Genomic DNA, 26,886 nt, shown 5'->3' with positions numbered 1-26,886 from the left:
CCTTCATACAAACCTTTCTCCCTTTTTTTACTCCTTATATCTTAGTCTGACCACTGATCTTTTTCCTATCCAACATACCATACACTGACTCCTACCACAGCTACAGTCAAGGGTCATGACATATAATCTGCAGAACTGTCGTCTGGAGTCTTGCTCAAGGACACTTCATTGAGTTTGGGGGTGGCGAGGTAGAGTAGCTGAAGCCAGTGTGGGTGACACACACACACACACAAGATGTCTTCAACTCATTTTACCCATCAGTTTATTTGCAGAGGTTAACATGAAAGATTTTACTGTAATGGAACAAATATAAATCAACACTGCTGTAGGATTTGTATATGAAAATACTGCAAAGCAACGTGAACACAAAGTGTGTATGTTAAGGACATTTGTTCGGTTTCTGATTAATTGGCTGTAAAAACATCCAGATATAAACTGATCCACCTACATACTGCACTGAGAAGTAATCTGTGGTTGTCAGGTCATGTGTTGGTGCAACATGATTACATCCAGGGATTCATCCAGAAGGTGGAAGGTCAAAGGTCATCAGGCAACACAGCTGCAGGTCAAACTGATACTGTGTTTTTTTGTTTTTTTTTTTGCATTAGTGCTCTTACAAAGATACTCAATGAGATCAAACTCATAAGGGAAAAAAGACGCTTATAAAATTAAAATAAAAAAAATCACATCAATCAAATGAACCAATTCATTACAGCATAAAGCTTAATGTACCACTCAGAAGAACAGAACATGCAGCATCACCACCCTCTGCAAACTCACTGTTTACTGCTAAACCCACAATTCAACTGCAAAATAACAAAACACACAACAGAAGAGAAAAATCAAATCTGCCTTTTGGAGTGACCAAGTCAGAGTCCAGACCTCAACCCAACAGAGAATGAGAAGAATGGGCTCAAATTCCTCCTGAACAATGTGCAGGTCTGATCCACAGCTACTGGAAGCACCTGGTGGGGTTTATTGCTGCCAAGAGGGGGTCAACCAGTTATTTATTCTAAGGGTTCACATACTTTGAGCTTTTTATGGTTGTTCTCAATAAAGACATGAAAGATTTTTTTCTGTGTTATTATTATAGGCACATTATATTTGTTAACACTCTTGACTTAGATGAAGATCAGATCACGTTTTATGATAAATTGGTTCAATGGGTTCACGTACTTTTTCTTGCCACTGTATAAAGTAGGTTCGCTACAAAATAAAATAAAAAACAATATAGTAAAACCATACCGCAGCATTGAAACAGCGGGATCATTGTAATATTAAGATAAACACGGAGAGGTTTCTACTTTCTTCTACTGAGTGTCACTGACGCACTTCAAGTCCCGGCAGAATTCTTATTGAAATGTTGGAGGAAGATTACAGTTGATGCCAAAGACGTAAACAGGCCAAAATACGACAACCAGCATCAGCCACAGCCCCAAATGTATCTCCTCTTACACAAACAGAGCAGGTTAATTAATGGAAAGCGGTGGCACGGCTCGGCCCGGCCCGGCTGATAAACAGCGGGGTTGCATAGGAACAGAAGAAACAGAGTCTCTGGAGGGCGTAAAGAGGCTCAAGACAGTGAAGACAGGGATGAACCGAGGCGCACACCGGCCTCACAAGTACTTTAAAAGACAACACCGAGTTTAAGTTCAGGTCAATGATAGTTAATGTGTCAAAATGACCGATCAGGCAGCTGAAATGTACATAAACACAAATACGTTCTTTTTTCTTGATGAAGGTTTAAGTATAATAAGAGTTTTAACACATTTAAGTGCGCAAAAACCTGCCTCATGAAGACGCATTAAGAATATCTGCACAATGAAAATAAATCAACCGCATGAAGGAAATCTGTCTGTCTAACAAATAAGATTTCTTTACTGTCGCAGGTGATCTGCTTTGTCCGGATCATCTCGCTCTAAAAAAAAAGGTCAGAGTTCACCTTTCAGAACACGACGCCTCCAAACCTTCAAACCAACAATAAACAAGAAAGAAACGCGTGTACTCACATGTGAAACTCCTGCGTTAAAAACTGCGGGTTTGTCTCTCTCCCTCTGTCACTTCATCACCGCGTCCCGTTCAAAGCAGCCAAATCCCATCCGGAGACGAGGCGCAAAGTGGCCGATCCATGAGCGGAAAAACTCCGCGCAGCGCAAAGACGGAAAAGTGTTTGGAGTAGAACCAAAAAAAATCTCAGAAGAGGAGAAAAATATCGTGATGATGTGGATGAAGCTGGTGTTTTTAAATCCAAGCGGAGTGGTCAAGATGATGGAATAACTGAGGAGAGCGCAGAAGTAGTGGCAGCAGGGGAGACGCTTCAGTCCAGCCGGGGAGGGGAAAGTGCGCACCGGGCGGCTTCACTCCGTCCGCTCCGCTTCCTCCGGCATCTTTCAGCCGCTTTAATCCTCCGGCAGCAGCTTCGGCGTTCCTTGATTGCCAATTTAATCCCGAAAACCCCACTCCACCACCTCAGGAAAATGGATGTTTAATTTCTTCTCATCCTTTTCAGGTGTGATAATTAAGAACAAGAACACATCTCCAAATAAAAAAAAAGTCTCCCGCGGCTCCAGCTGCTGTTTTTACCTTGTTTCTTTTTTTCTTTCTGGACAATCTGAAGAAGAAAAAGTGGGAAGTTTGGCGTCAGACTGGAGCGTTGTGCTGCGTTTCGGCGCGCCGGTTGGTGGGATGGTTGGTTGGACTGACCGGCTGGACTCCCATCATCCGTGGACGCGCACTGAGAGAGAGAGAGAGAGAGAGAGAGCTGGAATCTGGGGGGGACAGAAGGGGATGTATCGCGAGGTTACGTCCCAAGTCCCGTGTTCTCCGTGCTGTGGCGACCGAGGGCACGCGCACACGCACGCAGAGACAAGCAGAAACACACTTGCTCATGCACACGCACACACACACACACACACACACACACACAAACAAAGACTGACAAAACTAAACAAACAAGAGAAGACACTTAAAGTGCAGGATATTCTGAATAAACATTTTGAACAGGTTATTATCCTCTTTCTTTACTCCTCTTTCTCTCTCTCTCTCTCTCTCTCTCTCTCTCTCTCTCTCTCTCTCTCTCTCTCTCTCTCTCTCTCTCTAAGACCTAAAGCCTGATGTATTGATCGCCTTTAATTCACTGTGAAGCTGTTTATCTGCTCTCCGGCTGTTTAAACTGAAACAGGTGTATATTTTTTCATCATTAGAACAATCTCCAAACTTTTTTTCATATGTGCCATCAGGCAAAGGATGAGGTCATGCTGTTTGTGTCTGATCGCTCTGCCCTGCTGTCTATGTAGTTTAGAGCGTTTTTTTCGCATCTTCACAAAGAAACAGTTTTCAGTGTTGAGGCCTCACTAATGCTCCTACACTGTGGCTGAGTGCAGGTAAATCCCAGGTTCAGCATCTGGTGGATATACTCAAACCAGTAGAGTGGAGGCTGTTGTTGTACAACATTAACACACTGTATGAGTTCACATAAGTTTGTTGGCAAAATATACATGTATATTTTTTTATTTAAGTTTGATCACTAAAGTTAGCTGAAACTCTTAAAACTTTTAAAAGTGTCGGTAAGAAAGAAAATAATGTTGAAAATGACACAACAGTTTTTACTTTGACAAATTAAAATGACTATATTAGTCATTTCATTTTTTTATTCTATTTATTAAAGATCACTGCTCAATTACATCTTCATGTTAAACTAAGTGGCCCAAAATAAATATAAGACCCACAAAACATGCATTTAATTTAAAGGAAAGCCTGTGCATCTACAGTGTGTGCTTTGTATTTTGAAAAACTGAAACTTTTTGCCGAATGCTGTTTCCAGTGAGTCTGCAGTGAGCAGTGTTCAACAGTCTCCCCCTTGTGATTGTTACCAGTTAAGGTAATAAAAACTCAAACAGCACTAAAACTAAATGGATTTTGATTGTTTAGACATGTAATGTGATTAAAAAATCATTTAGCCTACCTGTTTTGGAAATCAAATCTCCACACCAGACTTGGTTACGTTTTCATTCGATTTAAGAGACTATTCACTCATCTCTGAGGTTTTAAGAGGCACTTCTGATCTGCTGCAGTACATGGTGCGTTTGTGAGTCAAGGGGTTAATACGGCTGGCATGCGACACATGATCTTTATCAGCGAGTGCATGTAATGTTTAGTCTATGAGCCTGTGTGCAAAGTCACCATGTATGTGGACGTGTGTGCATGCCTTTGTGTTTATCTGTGTGTGCTCTGTAAACTTGAACACCTGTCAGTGCGGCTGTAAAGCTTCAGTCTATCTGAACTTAAACTGACACCAGCACCAGAATCAAGATGTCCACTACAGCGTCTTTTATGTTCTCAGTGACACTTGTTGAGTAAAGATTGGTACGATGTTTACCCCAGTTTTACGTTTCCATTTAGTCAATGCTGCTGCAGAAAAGGAAACAATGCATGTTTTAAAGATGTTAAACATGAGAATCTGTGCAAGGAATCACTGACTGATAGATGATCTGCTGCACTGAAAAGATCTTGACTGAAGTTTAATGAATTACAGTTTCTTTTCTTTGTAGAGCTATGTTATCTGCAGACAGTTTAGGTTGAAGTTAACAGAAAGTTACAATAGTACAGTTTATTTATAGCATGTTTCTAAAGCAGATGTCACCACTCCTTCACTCATGGATGGATTACAGATCAGCCTGTCATAACAGGAGGTTGGTGGAGTGTTAAGGTTTTTTGTGTGAGACTCATAGAGTAAAAAAACATTTAAAGGTGAAAAATGAAAACACATGAATAGAATTTTAAAAAGGCACAACTGTCAAAAAAGACAGGTTAAACATGGTCAAAACAAAACACATGATGGGCAAAAGAAAACTAAAGACTGACATAAAACTGCTGCAGATGATGTGACCGCCTCATCTGAAGTAGTTTTCGGTCTGTTTCACTCTGGTGGTCATGAACATAAACTGGTAAAACGCTGGTAAAGGTAGAGCTGATTTTAACACCTTCATGTACCAGCAGGTGGTTTATTTAAGACTCTACATCAGCAAAATCTAACTAGTAACTAAAGCAGTTGCATTAATGAAGTGGAGAAAAGTACAGCACTCCCCCTCTGTGTTGTGGACACAAAACACACACAAAAAAAAAGAAATAGGCAACCTGACCGAAGAAGCTACTTGGATGAGTAGTGAAACGTTTTCCACCTAACAAGAAGGAAGTCCAGTTACCATGACTCAACTTCCAGATAACATCACCTGGATGACTGAGAATCTTCACCAACATATGACTTTAATAATAAACTGCCATAATAAAATGGTTTATGAGCTTAAATTTATTGTTTTTGTAGATATTTGTGACTTGTAACTCACATTCCATGTGTTTAATTTCATTTAAGCAGAAAATCAAGAAAATGCAAATAAGTCACTTCCTGTCAGTTTGGTAACTGTTTTAAAGCTGAGAAATAGATTTGAGAAATGAACTAAAGGGGGGCGTCATAGTCTTTAGATTCAATTTGGGATGAGGGAACCCTTTTCCCACTTCTTTCCTAGTTTTCGCTGCTCCGTGTCTTGCAGTCTGCCTAACGTTATACTACAGCGCTCTCTGCAGGTTATAGGCTGGAGAAGCAATTACTGTTCCAGTGATTCTGTGTTGTACTGGGAGGCAATCAACTATAAGTATCTCAGACTGTGTGTGCATTAAGCACACGATATAAGCGTATGATATAGATTACTGCATGCAGTTACAAAGGTGGGAATGGTAAATGCAAACTTAAATATAACGCCTCCAGCATGTGATTAATATACAGAAACCATTTAATGTTATACTGCAGGGGGAGCTGCTAATTTACACATCAGCCTATTAAAATAGCCACAAACTGATCCTGATAAAGATGTATTATAAAAGGATGATGATAGAAATATGAGGATAATGAAAAAGTTGAAAAACAAAAAAAAGTTGTTTTTAGGGTGGATTCACTTGCAAAACAAACATACTGTAACATGGAGGTGGAAGAGTTAAAATCATCAGATCTGTTGTTGCATAATAATATTAATTCCATGTGTGACTTGACACTGGGTTCTGATGGGATATTTAGATGTATTAGTTGACTTTATAACGTGTAAAAGTCAAATGCATTCAAGAAGCTTTGTAGAATTGTCATCCCTGTATATTAATGGTTATGTCCCAGCTTGTATGAGCAAACTGCTGCCACACAGGATCATCATGAGTTCCTGGTGTACTGAAGTTATTTTTGTTTGGAAATGATTTAATGATTTAAAAACATGTTTAAGGTATTAATAATAACAGTAAATAAATCAATACTCTCCGCCCCAGATGTTTTAAACTCGCCCTTCACGTTTGCCACGTTCTTGCTCCTTTCCAAAGAAAATGACGACAATGGGAAGCGGTGCCGTAATGTGATTGGCCCACACTGGTGAGAGCCCGCCTTTAGTCCCGCCCATGGGCTGTCTCTGTAGCTCTGACTGGTGGAGTCTGGCGTCAATCATGGTTACTATGGACTTTGGCTTTGCTGGTAACTAAGTGGGGACGTGATTTTGGTCGACCCGTGTCCTCTCCAGTGTAACGGCCGGAGATCAGAAAGCTGCGGCAGGAGCGCTCCTGCTCATGTTCTGTATAAGTTACAGCTAGGCTAGCTTCATAGTTCGTAAAACCTGCAGTGGATAATTCACGAAGCAATGGCCCAGAGAAAGAATCCGAAAGCGCACTCGAGAAAAGGTCAGCACTGTTTTCTTGCTATTTTCTGAGTTGTGGACGCGCCGCTGTCAGCCTTCTATACTATTTTCCTTCTCACATAGTGCGATTTAAAGCTGTTTCCTTATTGGCAAAGTGGAACAACGAGCAGAATAAAACTGAACATCTTTTATGAAACGTTTAGATACATCCTTCAATACGGCTAACATACCGACACAGTTTGCCACATAAACTCCAGTTTTCACAGTTGTTCGCCCGTGATTCCCACGGTCCTCTTCAGACTAAAGCGCCTCTTGCTGGGCGCCTAGAGGCTGTCAACTGGCCGTCAAATATAGTAAAACATTCATCAAAATAAACATAGTTTCTGTGTTTTACTCATACCGATGTGAATAGTAGCTAGCATACATTCCTGTTCATTTCCCAGTTCTTTTTTTCGCGAGTGTTAAGTCTGTCTCTGATTAAGAGTATATTTAACCGTCAGGATTTTTAATGGAGTCTGGTTGGACGTTCTCGTGACACAAGGAATTTAAGCTATGTTATACTAACCCAGAAAATATGGCATCCAAGCTTATTATCTTAACTGAATAGGGAAGTTCAAATAAACTAAATAAATGTTTTGTGCGACAGCTGGTTTGCTTGTCCAGCAGTAGCATGATAGTGGCCCTGTGGACTAAGTGACGCTAGGCTAACCTAGCTTCTGTAAGTTATAGCCGGCTAACATTAGCTAACAAGCTATTAACTTTTTAAACAGCAATTGATGATTACATTCTTGTGTTTCGTGCGTGTTTTTTCGACAGATCCCGTGATGTGAACAAACTTGGATAAAACAATTTTATTCGCCTCATTAACACATGTATAAACCTGACATAAAGCCTTCAGGTTAATAATAAATTAGCTTCATCATGATAATTAATACAGCTGTGGGAAAGCTGGCTTCTGTTGTTGGATGTCTGCACTAGTCTTGAGTTCAACCATAGCCCATCAAACAACATACAGCTTACACTAGTTGTTACTTCCCTTATCTTGTGTAATGCTCTCTGAGGTGTTGGGATATTTGCACAGTATCCAAATAAAACTTAATTGTGACATTTATAGACTAATAATAGATATGCAAGTTGTCCACAAATATTTTAAGCTGCTTCATATTCACATTTGCATTTTACGTGTAAAGTGGGGCCTTTCATTTTGACTCAGAAATGCAAAACACTTCTGACCTGACCTACCTCTAGTGTGTATGGGAATGCAGCTTACAGCAGCATGTTTGTGTCTTGAACACAAAGCCAAGTTGTTTTATTCAACGTGCAGCACAGATAGAGACAGACAGACTGCAGCAGCATCCATGTTTACATACTGTTTATTATTATTATCTTTCGCACTTAAACTGAAACTTGACATGATGGAACTTGACTTCCTCGCAAAAGGTATTTGACTTTGCAAATTGATTTGCAAATCACATGCAAATTACTGTTGGGGGCAGATATAAGATACTTTAAAAATATTTGAAATAAAGAACATGCAAATAGTGTATTCTGTGGAGAGATTTTTTCCATAATCACATAATCACTGATTCACTGGTAACCAGTGACCTTAGCATAGATAAGCACAGGTGGAGATGAATACTAACACAACAGTATATCTAGAAACAAGCACCCAACACTCACAAGTACTAAAAGCTGGCAAATAAAGTTTCATCAGATAGTTCTTGTAGATTTTCTGATTACATTTTCTGATTAAAATCATTCTTGTGTCAATTCTGTACTGATTATGCGTTCTATTATTTTGCTCTGATTATCTCAGTCTGCAGATTTTGCGTAAATAACACTTCCTTGTTTTGTTTGTTTTGTTTTATTTGTTAGGCCAACAGTTCATATCCAAAGATAATTTACTGCTAGCAAGCAAAAGTCCTTTCAACTGAGAAGCTAATTCTGTCATTGAGTTTACATTACCTGTTGGAGCCTGGTTACTGTAACATTGTGTCTGCACAGCAGCACATTAGCAGAGCAACAGCAGCAGTGTCAGTGCTGAGGCATTCAGGGTACACTACAGAGTGTAGGTCACCTGCAATTTGAAGCTCTTAGAGCCCAAAACACAACAGACACAAACTAGAACATGACACATGAACGCAGGCTGTGTAGGAAGTTGTTGTGAGAAACTGAAAACAACAGAATAACTGAAACATTTCATGTGGAGACACATCACAGTTACATTTTCTGTTTGATAATGAAGTGCAGTGAGAGAGAGACAAGCAGGCAAAACAACTGAGCTTCTTGTCACAGCGCAGATGGTTTGAATTTAGATATTAATTACTTAGTAGTGGATAACAACTTATTTAGACATCTAGAGACCACTTTGTATCAGTCTCTGTTTTAGTCTGACTAATTTTAAATACAAATACATCACTACATGTAATCTCTGTCATCCAGCCACCACACTCAACTACTTTCCTTTGCTGATGACCTCTCTGAAGGAGTTTTTCAGCTAGAAGTAGAGATGTATTTCAAATTTACGAAAGGCTGATGGAAGCTCATCTCCATGTGTTCAAACTAAAACTAAAGGAATCAAGTTTAAAATCTGTGATGTTGCCCTTTAAGGTGACACATCCCACAGCAGAGTCTGTGTGTGTGAACAACAAGTGTCAAGGTTATTTGGTGGTCTATTCTGTCCTCTTTGGCATCTGACACAAAACGAGGGCGGCCCTAGGTTTGTCAGCTCTAATAATAGTGTGGATCAGGTTCAGGACCAATAGACCGCAGCCCGTCACAATCACTGTGCTGCTAAGAGGAAGAGGAGGAGCTCTTCCTTCTCCTGCTCAGTCACTTTCTGCTGTTGTCCTGCTGTAGTTTGGTTTTTTACCTGTTTGGATGATCAATCATTTGTTCTTTCGGATTATATTTATTACCTTTCATCACTTCATTGATTGTTTGTTTGAAATTGGTAAACTGCTTTTTTGTATATTTTCTTGAAATACTAGTTTGGAACTGTAGATTGTTTTTAAATTTTATCACAGCCTTTCTGTCATCTAATTTTTCATGCTAAAGGTGCATCACCTCATATTCTACAATATATTTGTATTTATTTGATGGTGGTTCAGTGTTCTCGCTACTGATTATAGCTGGAGAAGAAGTGGTTCTCTGTATTGCCTCCTGTCTGGCCTGGTCCTGGCCTTGCATTGTCTTGTTTTTTCAGTTCAAGCTGGAATCTTAGATAGTCCATGCAGCGATACAGCCACTACAGCACCTCCTACTCCTCCTCACTCTCCTCAGCTCCTGTAGAGGAGGTCCACGCAGAGGAGGGGGTGTCCACTAAAGAGGAGGAGTATGAGGAGGAGACAGGGCCGCTGGTGGAGGAGGTAGTGCGGCCTTGGACCAGCAGAGGGGTAAGAGTGATGTTGTGACCTGGTGTGGTTCAGGCTGGCTTTGCTTCTTATCTGGGCTTGCTTTTGGCTCTGTTAGGAGGTGTTACAGAGGAGGAGGTCCCACTGAAAAAGGAGGATCCAACACCAGCTGTCCTCTGAGACAGGTTGCGGAAGGTTTATAAGCTTGGTTTGGTTTAGCATGGTTGGTTGCTGTGTTTTTGATGAACAGACTCAGCAGCACATTGCTGAATACCTGAAGGACTTAAACAATATATAGTTGTTATAGTGTGTTTTGCTTTTTTTATTGGCCTTAAATAGTGTCCTGCATCCTTAATATAACCGTTAGTTGATTTCACAATAAAACCCTGCCAGTAAAGAGGACTTTTACTGTGAAATCCTGATTCTGCACGGCCTGTTTCTGTTGGCATGGTCAGACAGATGCTGAAGTGTTGTTCAGTTTAATTTGGTCTTGAATGGTTTGGTTTGATATTGTTTTTTTAACTGTATTAATCAATCAGAGCTGGTTGCACACATACTCCTCCCCACTCTGAATTTAGATTTATCTCCACAGTGTTCTTAATCACAGAAACTCTTGGATCATGTAAGAGTACTAATTGTTTATGGTAATGTCACCAAACTTTATTCTTTCAGGTCAACTTAAAACTGCAGATAATTTTGCATCCATTGCCCAGGAGCCCCCTGCATGTATTCACATATACGCAATAAGATTAAATTAGATAAAAGAGAAAACACATCTGCACCTATAATACGGTTTATTAATAAGTAAAAAAAATACATTTGTTAAATACCAAATGCACCTTCATTGCTCTATTTAGTATTTCAGGTACCTCATACCTTTTGACTTATTATCAGAGAACAAAATATTTCAGTAGTTCATGTTTTATGCTGATGCTCAAACTAACATCGTCTGTAGAAAAATTGGACTTCAGTGGAAGCTTCTTAATGTACTTCAAAAGTAATTTCCCAGCAGTTTTGGTTGACATGCCATCCTTTAAATAAAACCTTTCAGACAGAGCATATGTGGTAATCAGTTGTATAATAGCCATTAAAACCCTTCAGGATGTCTTTGACGACATTTACTGCATCACTACACCGCCCCATTATCACAGTAAGGAAACCTTTCTTATGCTTTCATGCTTTTAAAGACACTTTAAACCACTTTCACTTTTAGTGTAATAAAGGATCATTATATTTCTGGTTCTATCTTAAGCATTAACACCATTAATTGGACCCAATTGCGACTCAAAGGCAGGCAGCTGTTGTCATTACAGCTATTTCAGTTGTGAGCATTGGAGGATGAACAGCTGTTGTTAACTCTCTCTCTGTCAGGGTCATGTTGACTCCTTCGCTCGCTCTGTTCCGGGGTTACTCTGCCCTTTCCAGCTACTGACATGTTGTCTATTTTTCTTCTGTAGGCTTCTGCTTATATTTTAGACTGTTTCATAAGTTCTCATCTGTATTTAAAAGTATATTTCTCGAGCATTTCAGTAATAGTGTGGATTTCTTAGTGTATGCTTGTGGCTCATGAGTGTATACTTGATATGCTGAAAGAAACATCTAATGTACATATTTCTTAATAAAGCAGAAGTTTTATAACAGATACAAATCAACATTATGACTAAATGTTTTTTGAGCACAATCATCTTTCTCATCAAAGTCACATTTTACTGCAGAGTTGGATTTGTCCAAACTAGGCATTGAAAAAAATTAAGACAATTTTGAATTTGATCCTCAAGTCAACAAAAAGCTTTCCTCAAAATAGTCGCGACTGTAAATTCACTTCTAGTTTCAAAGGTTTTTCATGTGATCCGTCGTACATATTCAACTATCATAAATAAAGTGAATGCAAACATTGGAATTAACTCATGCCACTGAACTCTTGTGTGGTTTAAAGAAAGTAGAATTAAACATAAATGGTAGAGCTAAATTTAGCTTAGAATTCAACAAAAACAAGTAGTTTGGAGGGACATACAGTGTGCATAATCGATTGCTGTTTTAGCCCATTCACAGCTGCTGATGCCCAACATGCCCAACCATGGGTTTCAGACTACACTTTCGTCCACACAACGTTGAACTTGGCTTTAACATAATTTTCTTTATACCCGATGTCTTCAGAGGCCAGGACCCACTCAGGGGAAAGCAAGAATGGAAGAGGACAGAACCTGGAGGAGGAGAGGCAGGAGGAGGTCCTAAGTACTCCATATTTACCTGGTTTGTGGTTTTGGCTCTGCTGGGAGTCTGGAGTTCTGTAGCTGTGGTCTACTTCGACATTGTGGACTATGATAGCGTCATTGGTAAGTAATATACTTAATTACCACAGAAAAGATAGGAACAATATTACAAAAAAATGGTCTTACAGGCCTGCGTTGGAGCATCTTCAGAACACTGACTGAACCAGTAGACTGATCAGTCTGTAGTTACAATTTCTGGGGGCGTAGATTTAGAAATTTAATGTTCAGAAAGGGAGTAGATGTAGAATAATAAATCAAGCTTCTCATCATCTCATCATCGTATCATTATATCGAATGTAAATGAACACACCCTTATTGCATGAACAATTTGCACTTAATTACAGTTTAGAAAGCAAATGTCACTAAAATCTTGTCTCATTGCAGAAAAAAAAATAAAAGCAATGGTGCAACACTGCTAACAAGCTGCGGCAGCTTCTTTACATTTAGACTCCTGCTCTGTGTCAAATGTCAACATGTTAAAATAGTTTGCTAGTGGTCAGCAAGCATAAATTTGCATATTAGAAGTTACTTCCCCAACAATTTAGCAGTTTTAAATACTGGTGTGCTCAAATGGTACCAACTGTGCTTGCTTCTCATGATGCTTTTAAAGTGAAAATTAGTAATAGCAAACTCTTACACCAACTAACAAATGTCATTGTTTATCAAGTCTCAAGTCACAGTTAATGCGTGTTGTAAACCTGTGAATGCATCATGTGTTCAAGTACACTGACAAAGCATGATGGAGTTTCACGTTTTCCGGATGTCTACTGCATCAGTCAAATGGTTAATGTGGTTTTGTAACATTTTTTTACCAGGCTTTTTCTCACAGCAGGCTCTCACACTGTGCTTTGGCTCTAAATTTCAGTTTTCAAACAGGAACCCAGCTCCAGCTTTATGTGGTTATGACAGCCATGCAGTTCTGCCACAACCTCTTCCTCTCAGACATAAAAGCAAATGTTGGTCTTCCTATAGTTGTTAGGACACTCACTGACTGCACTTTAATTCACTTGAGTAATCAGGTTACAGTTGGCTTTCTTCAATAGCTGTTTTCATATAACTAACATATAAATGAGAAGTCTGTTTTTTTAAATTTACAGTACAGTACTAGAGAACTGTGGTTCCCCTGGTAGATTTTTCTCCAAGACCTCTGCTGTATACTGTGTATACATATAAGGCGTAACTTTATTGACTTTTTAACAAAGCTACAACTAACACAAAGTAGTCTGTAGACCATGTCTAAGAAAATCTGCTTCGCCGAGCTGCGACGATCAAATCTGCACGCTCATAGACTTCACATTGAGATGAATTCACATTGAGATGGTGTCACAGAGGTTACTTAATTAGGCTGTGAAAAGTTACACAGATATAAAACCTCCATGCATAAAAATAATAAATGGAGTAGAAACCAGCCTTGTGTCTTGTTGAAGGTGTCCTGTCAACAGTTTTACTGTGATCTCTTGGAGAAAATGGTTTTGTGGGCCACAGAGGATTTTTCAGAGAATTCTGTTTAACTTAAATTGGCTGAATGATTGAGAGTCGGTGCCGTATTCAAGCTTTTTAAATACATCATTGAATAGGTCCAGAATCATATTGCCTTTTTTTGATTGTTTTTGTTTTTTGTCCCTCTCTGCATGGACACCAATCAACTCATACCATTACTAATGGCTCCCGTTGTGCTGAGAGAGTACCTTCTCTAAATTAGGTGCACAGACTCACAGATGTCACAGAACTGTGACTAAGTTCCTAGAGTGCAGACGCACAAAAACATAGGCACTTCCTGCAACACTTCAAGCTCCTTTCGCCCAGAAGCATTTTTACAGTATTTATCTTATGTCAAACTTCTTCTGCTATTGAGAGTATTTACTGAGAGTAAAAATGCTACTGACTTTCTTATTGTAAATGAGAGCCTCTGAGACCTGTGCCAGCTTTTGATTGTTTGTTCACAGCATAAAGAAACAATGTGAGAATGATAACGACAGTAAAACATCTGATCTCTGGTCTGCCTTTCTGTGTTTCTTCTCTCTGTGGTGTATTCAGTTGTTTTCATGGATGCTTAAAATAGAAATGTATGTAAACAGATAAACAGTCCGACAGAAGTCCATATTTTCTGGGTACTGATAAATGTTTCATGTTGCTCTTGATTTTATATACTAAAGACCCCTGTAAGATATAAATGCAATTGATTGTAGACAAATTCATAGTAAAAGCATTTTCTGTCTTCATCCTTCCTTCCCTTCCTATTTCTCTCTGTGTGTTGTTCTGCATGCAGCCAGAGCTAAGGAGTTTCAAATGAACTTTTCAGAAGTTTTACAAGGTATGGCTTCAAGATTTTAACATTTATAATGCAGGGGTCTCCAACCGTTTTTCCTCTGAAAGCCACTAAGACAAAATAAAAATGACTGAGAGTTGCTCATGTCTTACAGTCATTTACATGTCATAGCCAAATTGCCGAACTGATCTTCAAACCAAACCTGTTGAATAAGCTAGTGTAAAAGTTTACAAGCTTTAAATTTCTTGATTGCTTGATTATGTTTTGTCCTTTAACCACCGTAAACTTATATTATCATCATCAAGGTCAGTAAATGTGCCTTCTTTCACAAAACAATCTTGTTTTTATTGTAAATAGTATACATTAATTCATGATTCATGACTTCAGTTTGTATATTTCTTCATTGCAGTGGCAGTAGCTCAGATGGTAGAGTAGTTGTCTACTAACCCCAGGGTTAGTGTTTTGATTCCCTGTGTCATTTGACAAGACACCGAACCCTAACATGAACTGCTAATTGTAAATTTAACATGCCCAATCTTCTAAAATGTAAGCAAATATAAATAATATATTACAGGAATCCTACAGTGTAAGTCACTGAGTTCACAACAGTAGACTTCCTGTTTGTTGTGATAGTTCAGTTTTATCTCTTCATGTAAGTGAAGACTGAAATTTACATTTAGTTATTTGGCAGAGGCTTTTATCTAAAGCGACTTACAAAGGCAGGTACCGTGTATTGTAAGGAGGTCTTGCCTAAGGACCCCTATTGGAGGTAGTCCACAGCTGGGATATGAAACCCAATCTCCCGCATGAAGAGCAGCAATCTTACCACTACACTATCCAGCTGCCTAAAGTTTAATGTGATATTATCCAGAGGAGTTACATGAATATGAGGAAGGTAGGATGTCTGTGCATTTGATTGGGTTGGAATTGGTTCACTGAGTGACATTTAGTTTTTTTCAACTGGGCTTTGGATGTAGTTCATTGTCTAAACCTTTTATTAGCTACTTTGGGAACTGCTGGTAGCCCATAAACAACATGTTGGAGACCCCTGCACTGATGTGACAATGTTTTAGAGGGAATAATGTCACCAGTACCAACAAAGAGTATGATGAGCTTACTCAGATTCTAAATGTGGGAGGAGACGGTGCAATGAGCTGCACTGACCAGTGAAGGCTAACAACTCAGATATAGGTATGTGAACAAAGACTAAAATAAACTGACAGAAGGCCAAAAGTTCGTCCTCTGTAGCAATGATCTCATTTATTCCACTATTATATTTAGTGGTAACTTTTCTCCAAATTAAGACCTCATTCCTCATCACCTTAGACATACTACGGTATACTAATATATGTTCTTATTCATGTCACAGACGATGTCACAATCAGGGAGTGAACTGGATGCAAAAGGGGATTTGTTTTGTTCACAATATGTTTAAGATGGAAAACTTTTAAATATCCAACTATTGGAGTTCTAGTCTAAAAAAAGAACAACTAAAGCAGACATTAACTAGTTCATTGGATTTATCTTTCTGAAGCCAAAATACGGAACAGGAAAGTAAAAAAAAAAAAAAAAATTCACTCTACAGCAACAGAGATAGTGGTCTGAGGACAGCTTTAAGCTTCAAAACCCTTACCATACCCTTAAACTCAACATTGTAGCTGCTTTAGCTCAAACAGAAAGGTGTGTTTATACGTGTAAACCACACATCCCTTTTAAACTATAAATATAAATCTCATAAACATAGATTTCGTGGGATTCAAAATGTGTATGTGACTCTAGCGTTGATGTGTTGCAGACATCGTGGTCCTCTGCCACATCCTTCCTCATTCTGCAGCTTAAATGAATACCTCATTGCTCATGCACTTTGAGATACTGTTGGCTGTTGCTCACTGCTAACATGCATGGTGCTTTTATTAGTACTAGATTACTGCTTCTTAACTAGAGCCTTTTTGTCATAAAAAACACCTATTTATATGCCTCTCTCTCTCTCTCTATATATATATATATATATATATATATACCTCATTTTTATGTTTTATCTCGCTACAACAACACACTTGCTAGTTCTGGTTCAGCAAAGGTTCAATATGAGAATATACATGTATACATACACTGCAAAAAAAACACCACATGGATTTAACTAGGCAAATAATAAAACAGTAATAAGAGCCCATCATTGGATAATTACTGCATGGATGAATATGTTTCAGCTGGCAAGTTATTTAACCCTAACAGATACATGAGTAGCTTTTTATTTCTCAAACAACCATGTCTGAAAACACATCCTGTGGTCGTAGAAAAGATGTTAATCTGTTTCAGAAGGGTAAAATTATCAGCATGCATCAAGAAAGAAAACATCTAAGGAGATTTAAATGTGCCCTTAAACTGACTTAGTGGAAACTGGGTATTTAAGGGCTGTGTTGGAGCCAGTGCTTAATTTCAAACCAGTTCTTCAAAACCACACCTGTGACATTGATTGGCATTAACACTGTCTCTTGCTTAAGTTGAACCATGTTATCATGTTTTTAAATATTTTCCTTCTATATAAAATGTATTTAGAATATTAATAATTTGGTTGAGAAAGACATTCAGAGGTTGGGAAAATGTTGGATTTAATACAACAAACATTGAATGTCACTAACAACTCAATACAATATTTGTGCTGTGCAGTAATTTAGGAATTGCTGAGCATACACACACACACACACACACACACACACACACACACACACACACACACACACTACTCTCTAAAATAAAAGAAATGGCCACTTTAATATTAATCTCATTCCTATAATATGTTCAGTTTTCATGTGGTTGTTTGTGTTGACCAGAAGTAGCATACCCATACTCACCATCTATTCCTCCTGTTCCTCCTTCAGGTAAACTGACGGCCTATGATGCTGATGGAGATGGAGACTTTGATGTAGAAGACGCTAAAGTTCTGCTCGGTAAGTCCCATTCAGTTTCTTTCTCTCCCTGTTTTCTCTTTGTAATGCCTGACTGATGAGGTTTACAGCTGTGCTCCATTTCCTCAGTTTAAAACAGAAACCTCTGTTGTAACTCTTCTAATTTAATGAGTGAGATCAGGTTAATCCATATTTGACCCATGGATTCACGTCTGACTGCTTGTTTCAACACAATTAACATTTCTGAAGTGGTAGCTAATAGATAAAGTAAAGGCCTTATACTGCAGCAGCCCATGTTAAACATCAACCACCTAAACATGGTTAAGTTTCTGCTTTTTCTTCAGGACTGTAGTTTAAGACAGTGTTACCTTTTCATGGGCAGCTTGATCTAAACCTGTAAGATGAACAAAGTACACCATGGCTTTCTACTGGTGCTTCACAGGATTGCATTTACTGTATGTTGTATTTTAAGTGTGTCACATACATTAGGGTTTATGAGCCACTTTTTATGCCATTATGGAGAAATGACATTTGAAGTAACGACTCTTCAGTTTGGGAAGGGAATTAGAAACCATTGAAGGTTTGATCTTTGGGTCCTGATTTCTTTTCTTTTGTAATTAATACTGAAACTTAAAATAAAAAAAATAAAAGCAAACAGAGAAAGCAAAAATAATAAATACAGATGATCACAAAGCTGCAATTTAAGCTACAATATTTTTTGTTTTCTTTTTTTAAACCAAATTCTTGAAAGGGGTGAGCATGGCCTCTTACCATCTAATGCAGACGTCATTAGCCCAAGTATCCAATATCATCATTTCATATGATTGTGACCAAAAACATCAGGAAATTAAATTAAGTAATTTCTGTGTTGATAGAAACACATGATGCCCATTAACAGACTGACCAAGATTGAATTTAAGGCCTTAATGAAAACACTGGCAGTGTAAGCAGTATAGCATGTCCTCATACCTATCCTTTACTTGGACTGCAATACCTGGCCTTTATAGAGCTGCCAAGAGTGTAGTTAGGGCTGGGCGGTAAAATATTAAAATATCTATCGCGAAATAACTTTTCCTCAGTAGAACTTTTAGACTCAATAAGGTGCTGGTGGTTCCACTAAAACAACCAGTGTAATACTGATGCAACAAAAGGCAACAGACCTGATACTTTCCACTTTCTAGCATCACGTCTTACAAAAACAACAACAAAGAGACACAGTGATATCATATATATATATATAAGTGCAAAAGACAATACCAGTAAGAACAGTCAAAAACAGGAGTAGATTGAAGCACCTCCACATCTCACTTGGAAGTAAAAAAGGAAGCATTAAGCTTGACAGAAATAGTGCTTTAGCTTATATGGAGAAATGAATATCAACTGATATGAAAGAATTTATTGTAACTGTAGTGAATAATAAAGACTAAAATGAGTGCTTCAAAAACGTTGAATACTCAAAATCCTATATAGTATAAATTTCTCAGAAGTCACAGTTAATTTTCTGTATCATTCAGCCTTAAATTTAGTCTGTTGTTAGTTTGTAACTTCTATAACTCATTTTCTTTCTCTTTGTCTCGTATCACCATCCTCTATTATTTTACCCTATTTCATTACCGTTGCTCTTCGTTGATCTTCCCTTCTTCATGCTCTTTATGTCTCAAACTTTTTCTTTCTTGACTTTTTTCTTATCTTACCCTCTCCTTGCCGTTCTCCCCTTTGTGTTTAATCTTTATTTCTGCCGTTCCCTTCTTCATATCCACCTCCTTTTCCATCCCATCTGTTTTTCTTCTGCCCTCCCCCTTTCTCTTTCGTCAGGCTTGACCAAAGATGGCGGTGGTAGTGTGAATGCTGAGTCGCTTGAGGAGGTTCTTAATATTTTAGCAGAAGAGGGCTCTGATTGGATCTATGGCTTCTTCACCTTCCTTTATGACGTAGTGTCCTCGCCTGTAGAGCGGGCCGAGGAAGAGGAGGGGAAAGAGGAGGCAGCTAAGACACAGGAAGAGTTTGATACGACCTCCTCTGATGAGGAGGTCAAAGGAGTCATATTTGACCTCCAGAACCAATAAGACAGGCAGCACAACCATAGCCAGTAGTTCCCTGGTCCCTCTAAAGACCGATGAGGACCAAACTGCAACATACTATACTCCAGTCCAGCTGGAAGAGGATGGCAGCAGCGTGTATGTGGTGGTGCAGGAGACCAGTTGTCTGGTTTCTACTGCAGGACCAGACTGGGCGTTTGGGTCGTACAATCTTTTAACAACAGAATAAAAAAAAAAAACTTCTTATATACCCACTAAAAGGAATGAGACTAGACAGCGGAAGTTATTTTATTTTATTGCACTGATTAGCTCAGTGTTATAGTATGATTTATTACACAAGTTGGCATCTGTGTATGTGATGCCTAGCATAACAACAAAAATGTACTGACCAATGAAATATTTTAAATATCTAAAAGAGAAGTGAACAAACATAAAAACAGATTACAGGATCATATACATGCAGTGCTGTGAAAAAGTATTAGCTCCCCTAATTTCTTCAATGTTTGTATACAGTACATCTCATACTAAATACAGTATCTAATACTTCTTGACACAAAATCTAACATGAAACAAAGGCAATCTGAGCTAACACAGTTTTGTAAATATTTAAAATTTTAGTATTTATTGAAGCAAATATCAAACAGTTGCTCGACCTGTGTGAAAAAAGTATTTGCTTTCTAATTGCTAAATACACTAATCTACCAAGCTTCACTGATAAAATGCACCCAGGCCTGTCACTGTTTGGCCTTTTCACTCTACACATCACCTAAATATAAACTTTCCAGTAATGTATAGTTGGTTGAAAGGTCTCAACAAGCAGCACAATCTAATGAAATTTGAGAAGAGGTGGGATTGAAGGTGGTTGAACATATCTGGAATAGTCTGTGAATGGATACAAAGCAATTTCGAATATTCTGACAGTGAACCTCACCAAAAGTCACTATTTCCAAACTGAGAACATTTTGCACAGTAGTGAACCTTCGCAGTATTTTCCATAAAATCACAGTGGCGACAAACACAGTCACAGAAAATCCAAATCCTCTCCAGTTTCTTGATTCATTACAATAAATATCGAAAAAATGCCTTTGTAATACATTTCTTTATCTTTCAAATGAAAATACATGCGTGTTTCCTTTAACCACATCAGCACTTATGGTGGCAAGAGAATTAAGCAATTGATCGAGTGTCCTAGTTTTCAGGCATTGGTCATGAAATGTTATCTCATCTTCACCAAGTCACAAATATAAGCCAATATTTTTAACCTGATAAAACACAGTTGTGATCCTTTATGACTTGTCTAGATCCTGCTCTCTTAAGGGAAAATTTCAAGAACAGTGGTGACTGACCATGATGATCTTTGGAGCTTTATAACAGCATCTTCTGAATGACAGGATAAGATTATATATATATATATATATATATATTTATATATATAAACAACCTATCAAAGCCATTTCTGGGCAAGTAATCGAAGAGCTTAATTGGATGATTGGTTGGATGGTGGTGATAGTGTGCTGCTGTTGAAATGCGTTGCTGCTTCAGGACCCTGGCATGTTGCTGTAGCTGAGAGAAACATGCATACTGCTGCCCCCTTAATTTAGAAAGGGGGCAAAAACTTATACATCACACCATAAAAGTGGTTTCAGCTTTTTGGAGTTATAAACTGCAAATTATTGTAGTAATATTGTATAATAATATATAATGAATAAAATAATTATTTTGTCATAGGATAGATTTTTGGGTTTCTGTTGATTTGAAACTGAGATCATTCCAGTGAATATAGCTGCCTCTATTTCTGTCCTTGATTTTACTGTTAATTTACATTGAAGGATGTTATATTTGTAAGCGGAAAATGTTTTTAGGATGTGTTTTGTGGAGTACCCTGGTAATTGATTAGTCAGAGCCTGTAATATCTCAAGTTTAAGTTCAGTTGGGAATCTTTGTTGTATGCAATCCCCTTCTCTTTCTGCACACTTTCTCTTTGTGTTTTGTTGTTGACTATCAGTAAAGGCTAAAATAGAAAAAACTACTGTATGGATTGGGATTGAAAAATGTAGATACTGTAATTTTTGAAAACACTACACTATTGTTTTAGCCCTGCATTCTGATATTTTTCTTCTCATTTGCTGTTGATGTGTCTTGCATTGTGTGAAGAACTGTGAGACTGACTCACTAACAATACCCAAACAGGCAGATTTTAGTTTAAAAGCAGCAACATGGTTAAACAGCTGAGTTTAATTAATTTAATAAATAGTTAAAATTTTGTGCTGATGGTCAATAAGAAATTAGTTTCTTTTCAATAGTTCAGTGATAATGTTACTGCATTGTTTTTTGTATTTTGCTGTTCCATTTTTCAGACTTGGCCTCAATCTGTGTTCTGCACTATTAATATGTACACATATCTTAAAAATACTTACTGATAATAACTTCATAATAATAAGTTTACATATGTTAATTATATTCTTATTTATAGATCAAAAGTTTTAATATTAACAAGTTGTCATCATTTACTCAGTATGCTGGATTGTGTACATTTATTAGCCTTATTCATGTGTTTTAAGCTGCAAGTAATATTAAAAATACATAGTAATGCTTGTTTAAATTATTACTGATCCACAGTCACATCACACTTTGGCTCCAAAACACGATTGACCTTTGATATGTATGGTCCCTGAACTCCTCACATACATGGATTGAACAGTGGTAGAGAGCTAGGGTTAAGGAGACCTGATGGATAAGCAGAATGAACGACTTAGCTGCTCATGTTGACTCTGTATACAAATGACACCCTTACTTAGGTGGCAAAATATTCAGTTCAGTTTATTGGAAAATTTCAATAAACATCGCTCTTTTAGCACTGGTGCACAACTAGTGCATAACACTGGCACTAAATATATCTCACCTGTTTACTTTTGTCACATGCAGCTCAGTTTATGATAATGGGGAACAATAAATGTAAACAGTTTAGGTTAACATTACAGGTTAACATTAGTGAAACATATTCAATTGTCTTATTTTGTTAGCTGAATGTTTACCTTTCACAGTAAAATGATTTGAAAGACACAGCTGTTAGTTTAACTAGTTAGTTTAACAGCTGTTTCTTTATTGTCTGCTGGTTCAGATGAAAAGAAGTTAAAAGGTTCTGCTCTCAGGGGGGACAGGCTGAAAAAAGGTACTGTACAATGCTGCATGTTCCATCTCACACGTTCAGCTGATCAATCTTTTGACACATCTATTTCTAAAACTTATAGAGGACAGAAAAGAAGTGAAGAAGAAAGGTAAACGTAAAGGTATTGTCCACTGTATTTATTTCTGCATGACTATGCCATGCGATTAAAATACTATTTATTTCAGTTCACTCAGTGTACATTGAGTGGCTTGGACTTTTGTGTTTGATGTGGAGGAAGTAAATAAGTAGTTTTGTATTCTTCTGGGTCATGTCAGGAAAAAATGAGGAAATACAACTCTACCATACCTTTTCTATTACAAACTAACCGTATCCTTTTATTATCTCCCGTTGTATTGGATGGTTGTGCAATTTCACAACTTTCAGTAAATCACTGGACTAAAAACCTGACATTGTGATATGAAGGTAAACATATCTTTATTAAAGTCTAAACCCCTAACATCACATTTGCAGACCGTCCTGGTCCAGGTACAGTTATTTTGTGGAGTTCTCAAACAGGCAAATTAATTCAATTTGTCGACCAATGTTGAATAGATATGGTCATCTATTGACTGACAGTACCTCACTAGCCTGCTTGTAGGGTTGATCAGTTTTTGCTGTTGAGTGTGTAGTGGTAATAGTCTGCTTTGCCTGAAGCATGCAGGTCTTCACTGTCAGATACTCTGTGTGTTGTTGTAGAAGACGATACGTTAGAGGCCACTGATCAAGAGATAAAACCCAGAAAAGGTAGAGTGGTTCTTCTATGTTTGGGTTTGTGTGTGACTTATTGTCTGAGAGTTAGTTTAAACGTACTGCTAATGTGGACTCATATCCACCTGTTGATGTGAACTGGACTGAAATTTGTTTGAGTTCAATGCATGAATTAAAGTCCTTATGTTTCATATTCAGCTCAAGGTCTTTATTACTGACCTGTTTGTTGAACGTTGTTCAGATGAATCAGAGAGAGCAATACAGCCTGACACACTAAAACCTGCAATCAGCATGTCCAGAATGAATGTTCTTTAGCATGATTTGACATCTTTACAGATGCACAGTACTTTTTTATGAAAGGGATATTATGTAATTCACTTGGATAGAATTGTTTTGTTCCTGCACTACATCTTAAATTTACAAATTTCTAACAGCTGCAGTGATGTATGTGAACAGACAATTAGTTTGACTTGCTGAAACATGCTGAAAACCATATAACTGAGCAGTTGTTTTTATTCTGACTCTTTGGATCTTTTACCTTGTTATTGGATCCCAACCAATAGTAGTTTACAAGGTGGAGAATCTAATAATGATGGCAGATAGATGTGATGATTGAACTCGACACTGCTTTTCTAACATTTCTTAATCGCTGTGTGTCATTATTTGGCATGTTTTATTCATGCTTGTCGGTGATAATTGTTTCATTAAACTGGAATATAACAATTGGACTTTAAAATCTCAGACCATCCTTTTCGAGGCCTCAAGCTGCGCTCAGCTCTGAAAGAAGAACTGAGGTTGATACACGAGAAGATGGAGGCCAAGAGGATCGCTCGCATTGCTCTGGCTGAGATAAGGGCCTTATTCGCTGAAGAGGAGGGAGAGAAAGAAGCAGCCTGGGTGCTGAAGATGAAGACTCTGGAGGCTGCCCAGGAGCAACTGAGGGAGGAGAGAGAGAAGCTGGAGAAGGAGAGGGTTGAAAGAGAAAAGGCAGAGAAGGAGAGGATTGACAGGGAGAAGACAGAAAGAGAAGCCAAGGAGCAAGCTGAAAGGGAGAGGTTGGCATGGGAGAGGGCGGAAAAACAGAGGCAAGAGATTGAGAGATTGGCAAAAGAAAAAGCAGTAAATGACGAGAAGGAACGTCTGGAGCGGGAGAGGATTGACAAGGAAAAGGTGGAAAGAGAGCATCTGGCCAGAGAACAAGAAAGGGCAACAAAGGAAAAAGTGGAGAGGGAACAACAGGAGAAGGAAAGACTAGATAAAGAAAAGGTTGAACAGGAGAGGCTAGAGAGAGAACGCAATGCTAAGGAGAGGCAGAGGATGGAGAGAGAGAAGGCAGAGAGGGAAAGATTAGACAGGGAGAGGCTTGAGAAAGAAAGGATTGCCAAAGAGAAAGCAGAGAAAGAAAGATTAGAGAAGGAACATATCGCTGAGGAAAAAGAGAGAATTGCCAGAGAGAAGGAGCAACAAGACAATGAAAGAATTGCCAAAGAAAGAGCAGAAAAAGAAAGACTGGAAAAGGAACGTATTAACAAAGAAAAGGAAAGACTGGAGAAGGAGCAGATTGCTAAAGAGAGAGCAGAGAAAGAAAGACTGGAGAGGGAGCGGATTGCTAAGGAAAGAGAGAGAATTGCCAATGAAAAGGAAAGAATGGAGCGAGAGAAAGCAGAAAAAGAGAGGCAAGAAAGAGAACAAATTGCCAAAGAAAGAGCAGAAAAAGAGAGACTGGAAAGAGAGAGAATTTCTAGGGAAAAAGAAAGGGCAGAAAGGGAAAGACTGGAAAAAGAGAGACTAGCCAGAGAGAAAGAAAGGATGAATAAAGCAGCAAGAGAGAAGGAAGACAGGGAAAGGAGGGAAAGAGAAAGAATTGCCCAGGAGAAAGAGAGATTGGAGAAAGAAAAGCTAGCTAAGGAGACAGCAGAGAAGGAAAGAGCACAAAAGCAACAAGAGAGGATGGAGAAAGAACGAATGGCAAGGGAGAGAGAGAGACTAGTCCGGGAAAAACAACGAATTGAACAGGAGCGATTAGACAAAGAGAGGCTGGAGAAGGACAAAGTGGCGAGGGAAAACTTAGAGCGCCAGAGGGCTGAGAGGGAGAGAGCAGCTCGTGAGAAGGAGCTGATTGAGAGGCAGAGGCTCACCAGAGAGAAGGCCGCTCGAGAGAAGATGGAAAAGGAGAAGCTTTTAAAGGAGGGAGAACGAAACGCCACAAAGAATGACGCAAAGAGGCGAGAGCTTCCGGAAAGGAAACCCAATGCTTTCCATCCACCAGATAAAACATCAACTGTCAGGAGAGAAAAGAATGTGATGGAGGAGAAGACGGCTGTCGGTGGGAAGAAAAAGTAAAAACTATGACCCCAAGTTACTATCTAAGAAATGGTGCTAGTTCTATGATTGAGTGGAGCGTTAAAGGCAGCGAGGAGGATGAGGAGAGTGTCTTCCACTGTGACAGTGGGGAATAAAAGTGGATTTATTTCAGCTGTTTCCATGAGCATGTAGAACCTTACTTCCTTTTGTAAAGAAACAGAGACTGAAAAGCTATATTTAAAATTATATTTATAATGTTCAGACAAATAAAACTGCCACAGCTATCCATTGTTGCATTTCTAACTAAATAGAAATGATGATTAAAACACTTTTTAGACTCTAATGTGTGTCACAGTAGACAAATGCTTAGTTGCATTTCAAAATAAAACACCTATAAACACATGTTCATAAAGTTAAAGTATATTGACTAAAATAATGAAATTCTGAAAGTAACCACGGAAACTAAAGAAAATATTAATCAGAAATGAGAATGTAAAAAAAAATGAAGACAGCAGTAAGAAGTTGGAATAATAATACTGCTGCATGTGTGCTTTTATTGCACCTGTAACCACCCTACAGTGATGTGACATGTACTGCTTACACCTCATTGCATCGAGGCAAGATGTTAAAACGCAGCAAACATGTCTAACACAGCACAGCAGCAGGTCCCTCAGCTAATAAGATTAAATATCTTTATCTTCATTTGAATCATCACTAAAATTAGAGCGACAATGTGTAAACATTTTAGAAAGAAAGAAAGAATAAAAAAAAAATAGAAATGGACAAAGTTACAAGAACTTTAGAATAAACATTAACAAACTTCATGTACGTCTGTACATTTAATAATTTGTGTAATGACAAAGATGGCTGCTGCAAATCACTCCTAAAAGAAATTCTGGCTGAAACGTTGATAGTTAATGCCTTTTTTTAATATATAAAAAAGCCTATCGCTTGCCTGCTGTATTTTTGTTTTAAGCTTATATTTGTATGTTGACTTCATGTACCGGTAGTTCAGCTTTTTCAGTTATATTTTGTTGATGAAAACATGAAACTCTGCGAGGCAGTAGGCAACTCTTTCACAACGTCTCAGTACTTTAGTTTGAGCTGTAAATCTTTTGTATGTAGCTTTATGAAAACGCGTGGAATCTGTTCGGCCTGTGTTGTTGTAACTCAGTTAGTGTTAGAGGATTGAAG

At 38.3% G+C, this 26,886-nt stretch overlaps 1 protein-coding gene across 1 annotated transcript in view; it reads left to right on the top strand.

Annotated features, from left to right (window-relative positions):
- Window positions 1-9,697: 9,697 nt before the first annotated feature.
- Window positions 9,698-26,886, top strand: part of LOC113164473 (calponin homology domain-containing protein DDB_G0272472) — a 32,346-nt gene continuing 15,157 nt past the window's right edge. Inside the window, exons 1-9 of the mRNA XM_033325822.1 lie at window positions 9,698-10,077; window positions 12,179-12,357; window positions 14,564-14,608; window positions 17,446-17,514; window positions 22,633-22,683; window positions 22,763-22,801; window positions 23,377-23,424; window positions 24,131-25,071; window positions 25,405-25,714. Coding sequence (XP_033181713.1) covers window positions 9,899-10,077; window positions 12,179-12,357; window positions 14,564-14,608; window positions 17,446-17,514; window positions 22,633-22,683; window positions 22,763-22,801; window positions 23,377-23,424; window positions 24,131-25,071; window positions 25,405-25,714 — 1,861 coding nt within the window. The 5' untranslated portion in view covers window positions 9,698-9,898. The remainder of the gene's footprint in view (window positions 10,078-12,178; window positions 12,358-14,563; window positions 14,609-17,445; window positions 17,515-22,632; window positions 22,684-22,762; window positions 22,802-23,376; window positions 23,425-24,130; window positions 25,072-25,404; window positions 25,715-26,886) is intronic.

The sequence above is a fragment of the Anabas testudineus genome, chromosome 2 (assembly GCF_900324465.2).
Source record: "Anabas testudineus chromosome 2, fAnaTes1.2, whole genome shotgun sequence".
Taxonomy (NCBI): domain Eukaryota; kingdom Metazoa; phylum Chordata; class Actinopteri; order Anabantiformes; family Anabantidae; genus Anabas; species Anabas testudineus.
The sequence above is the reverse complement of the archived record's forward strand: the minus strand, read 5'-3'. Positions and strand labels throughout refer to the sequence as shown.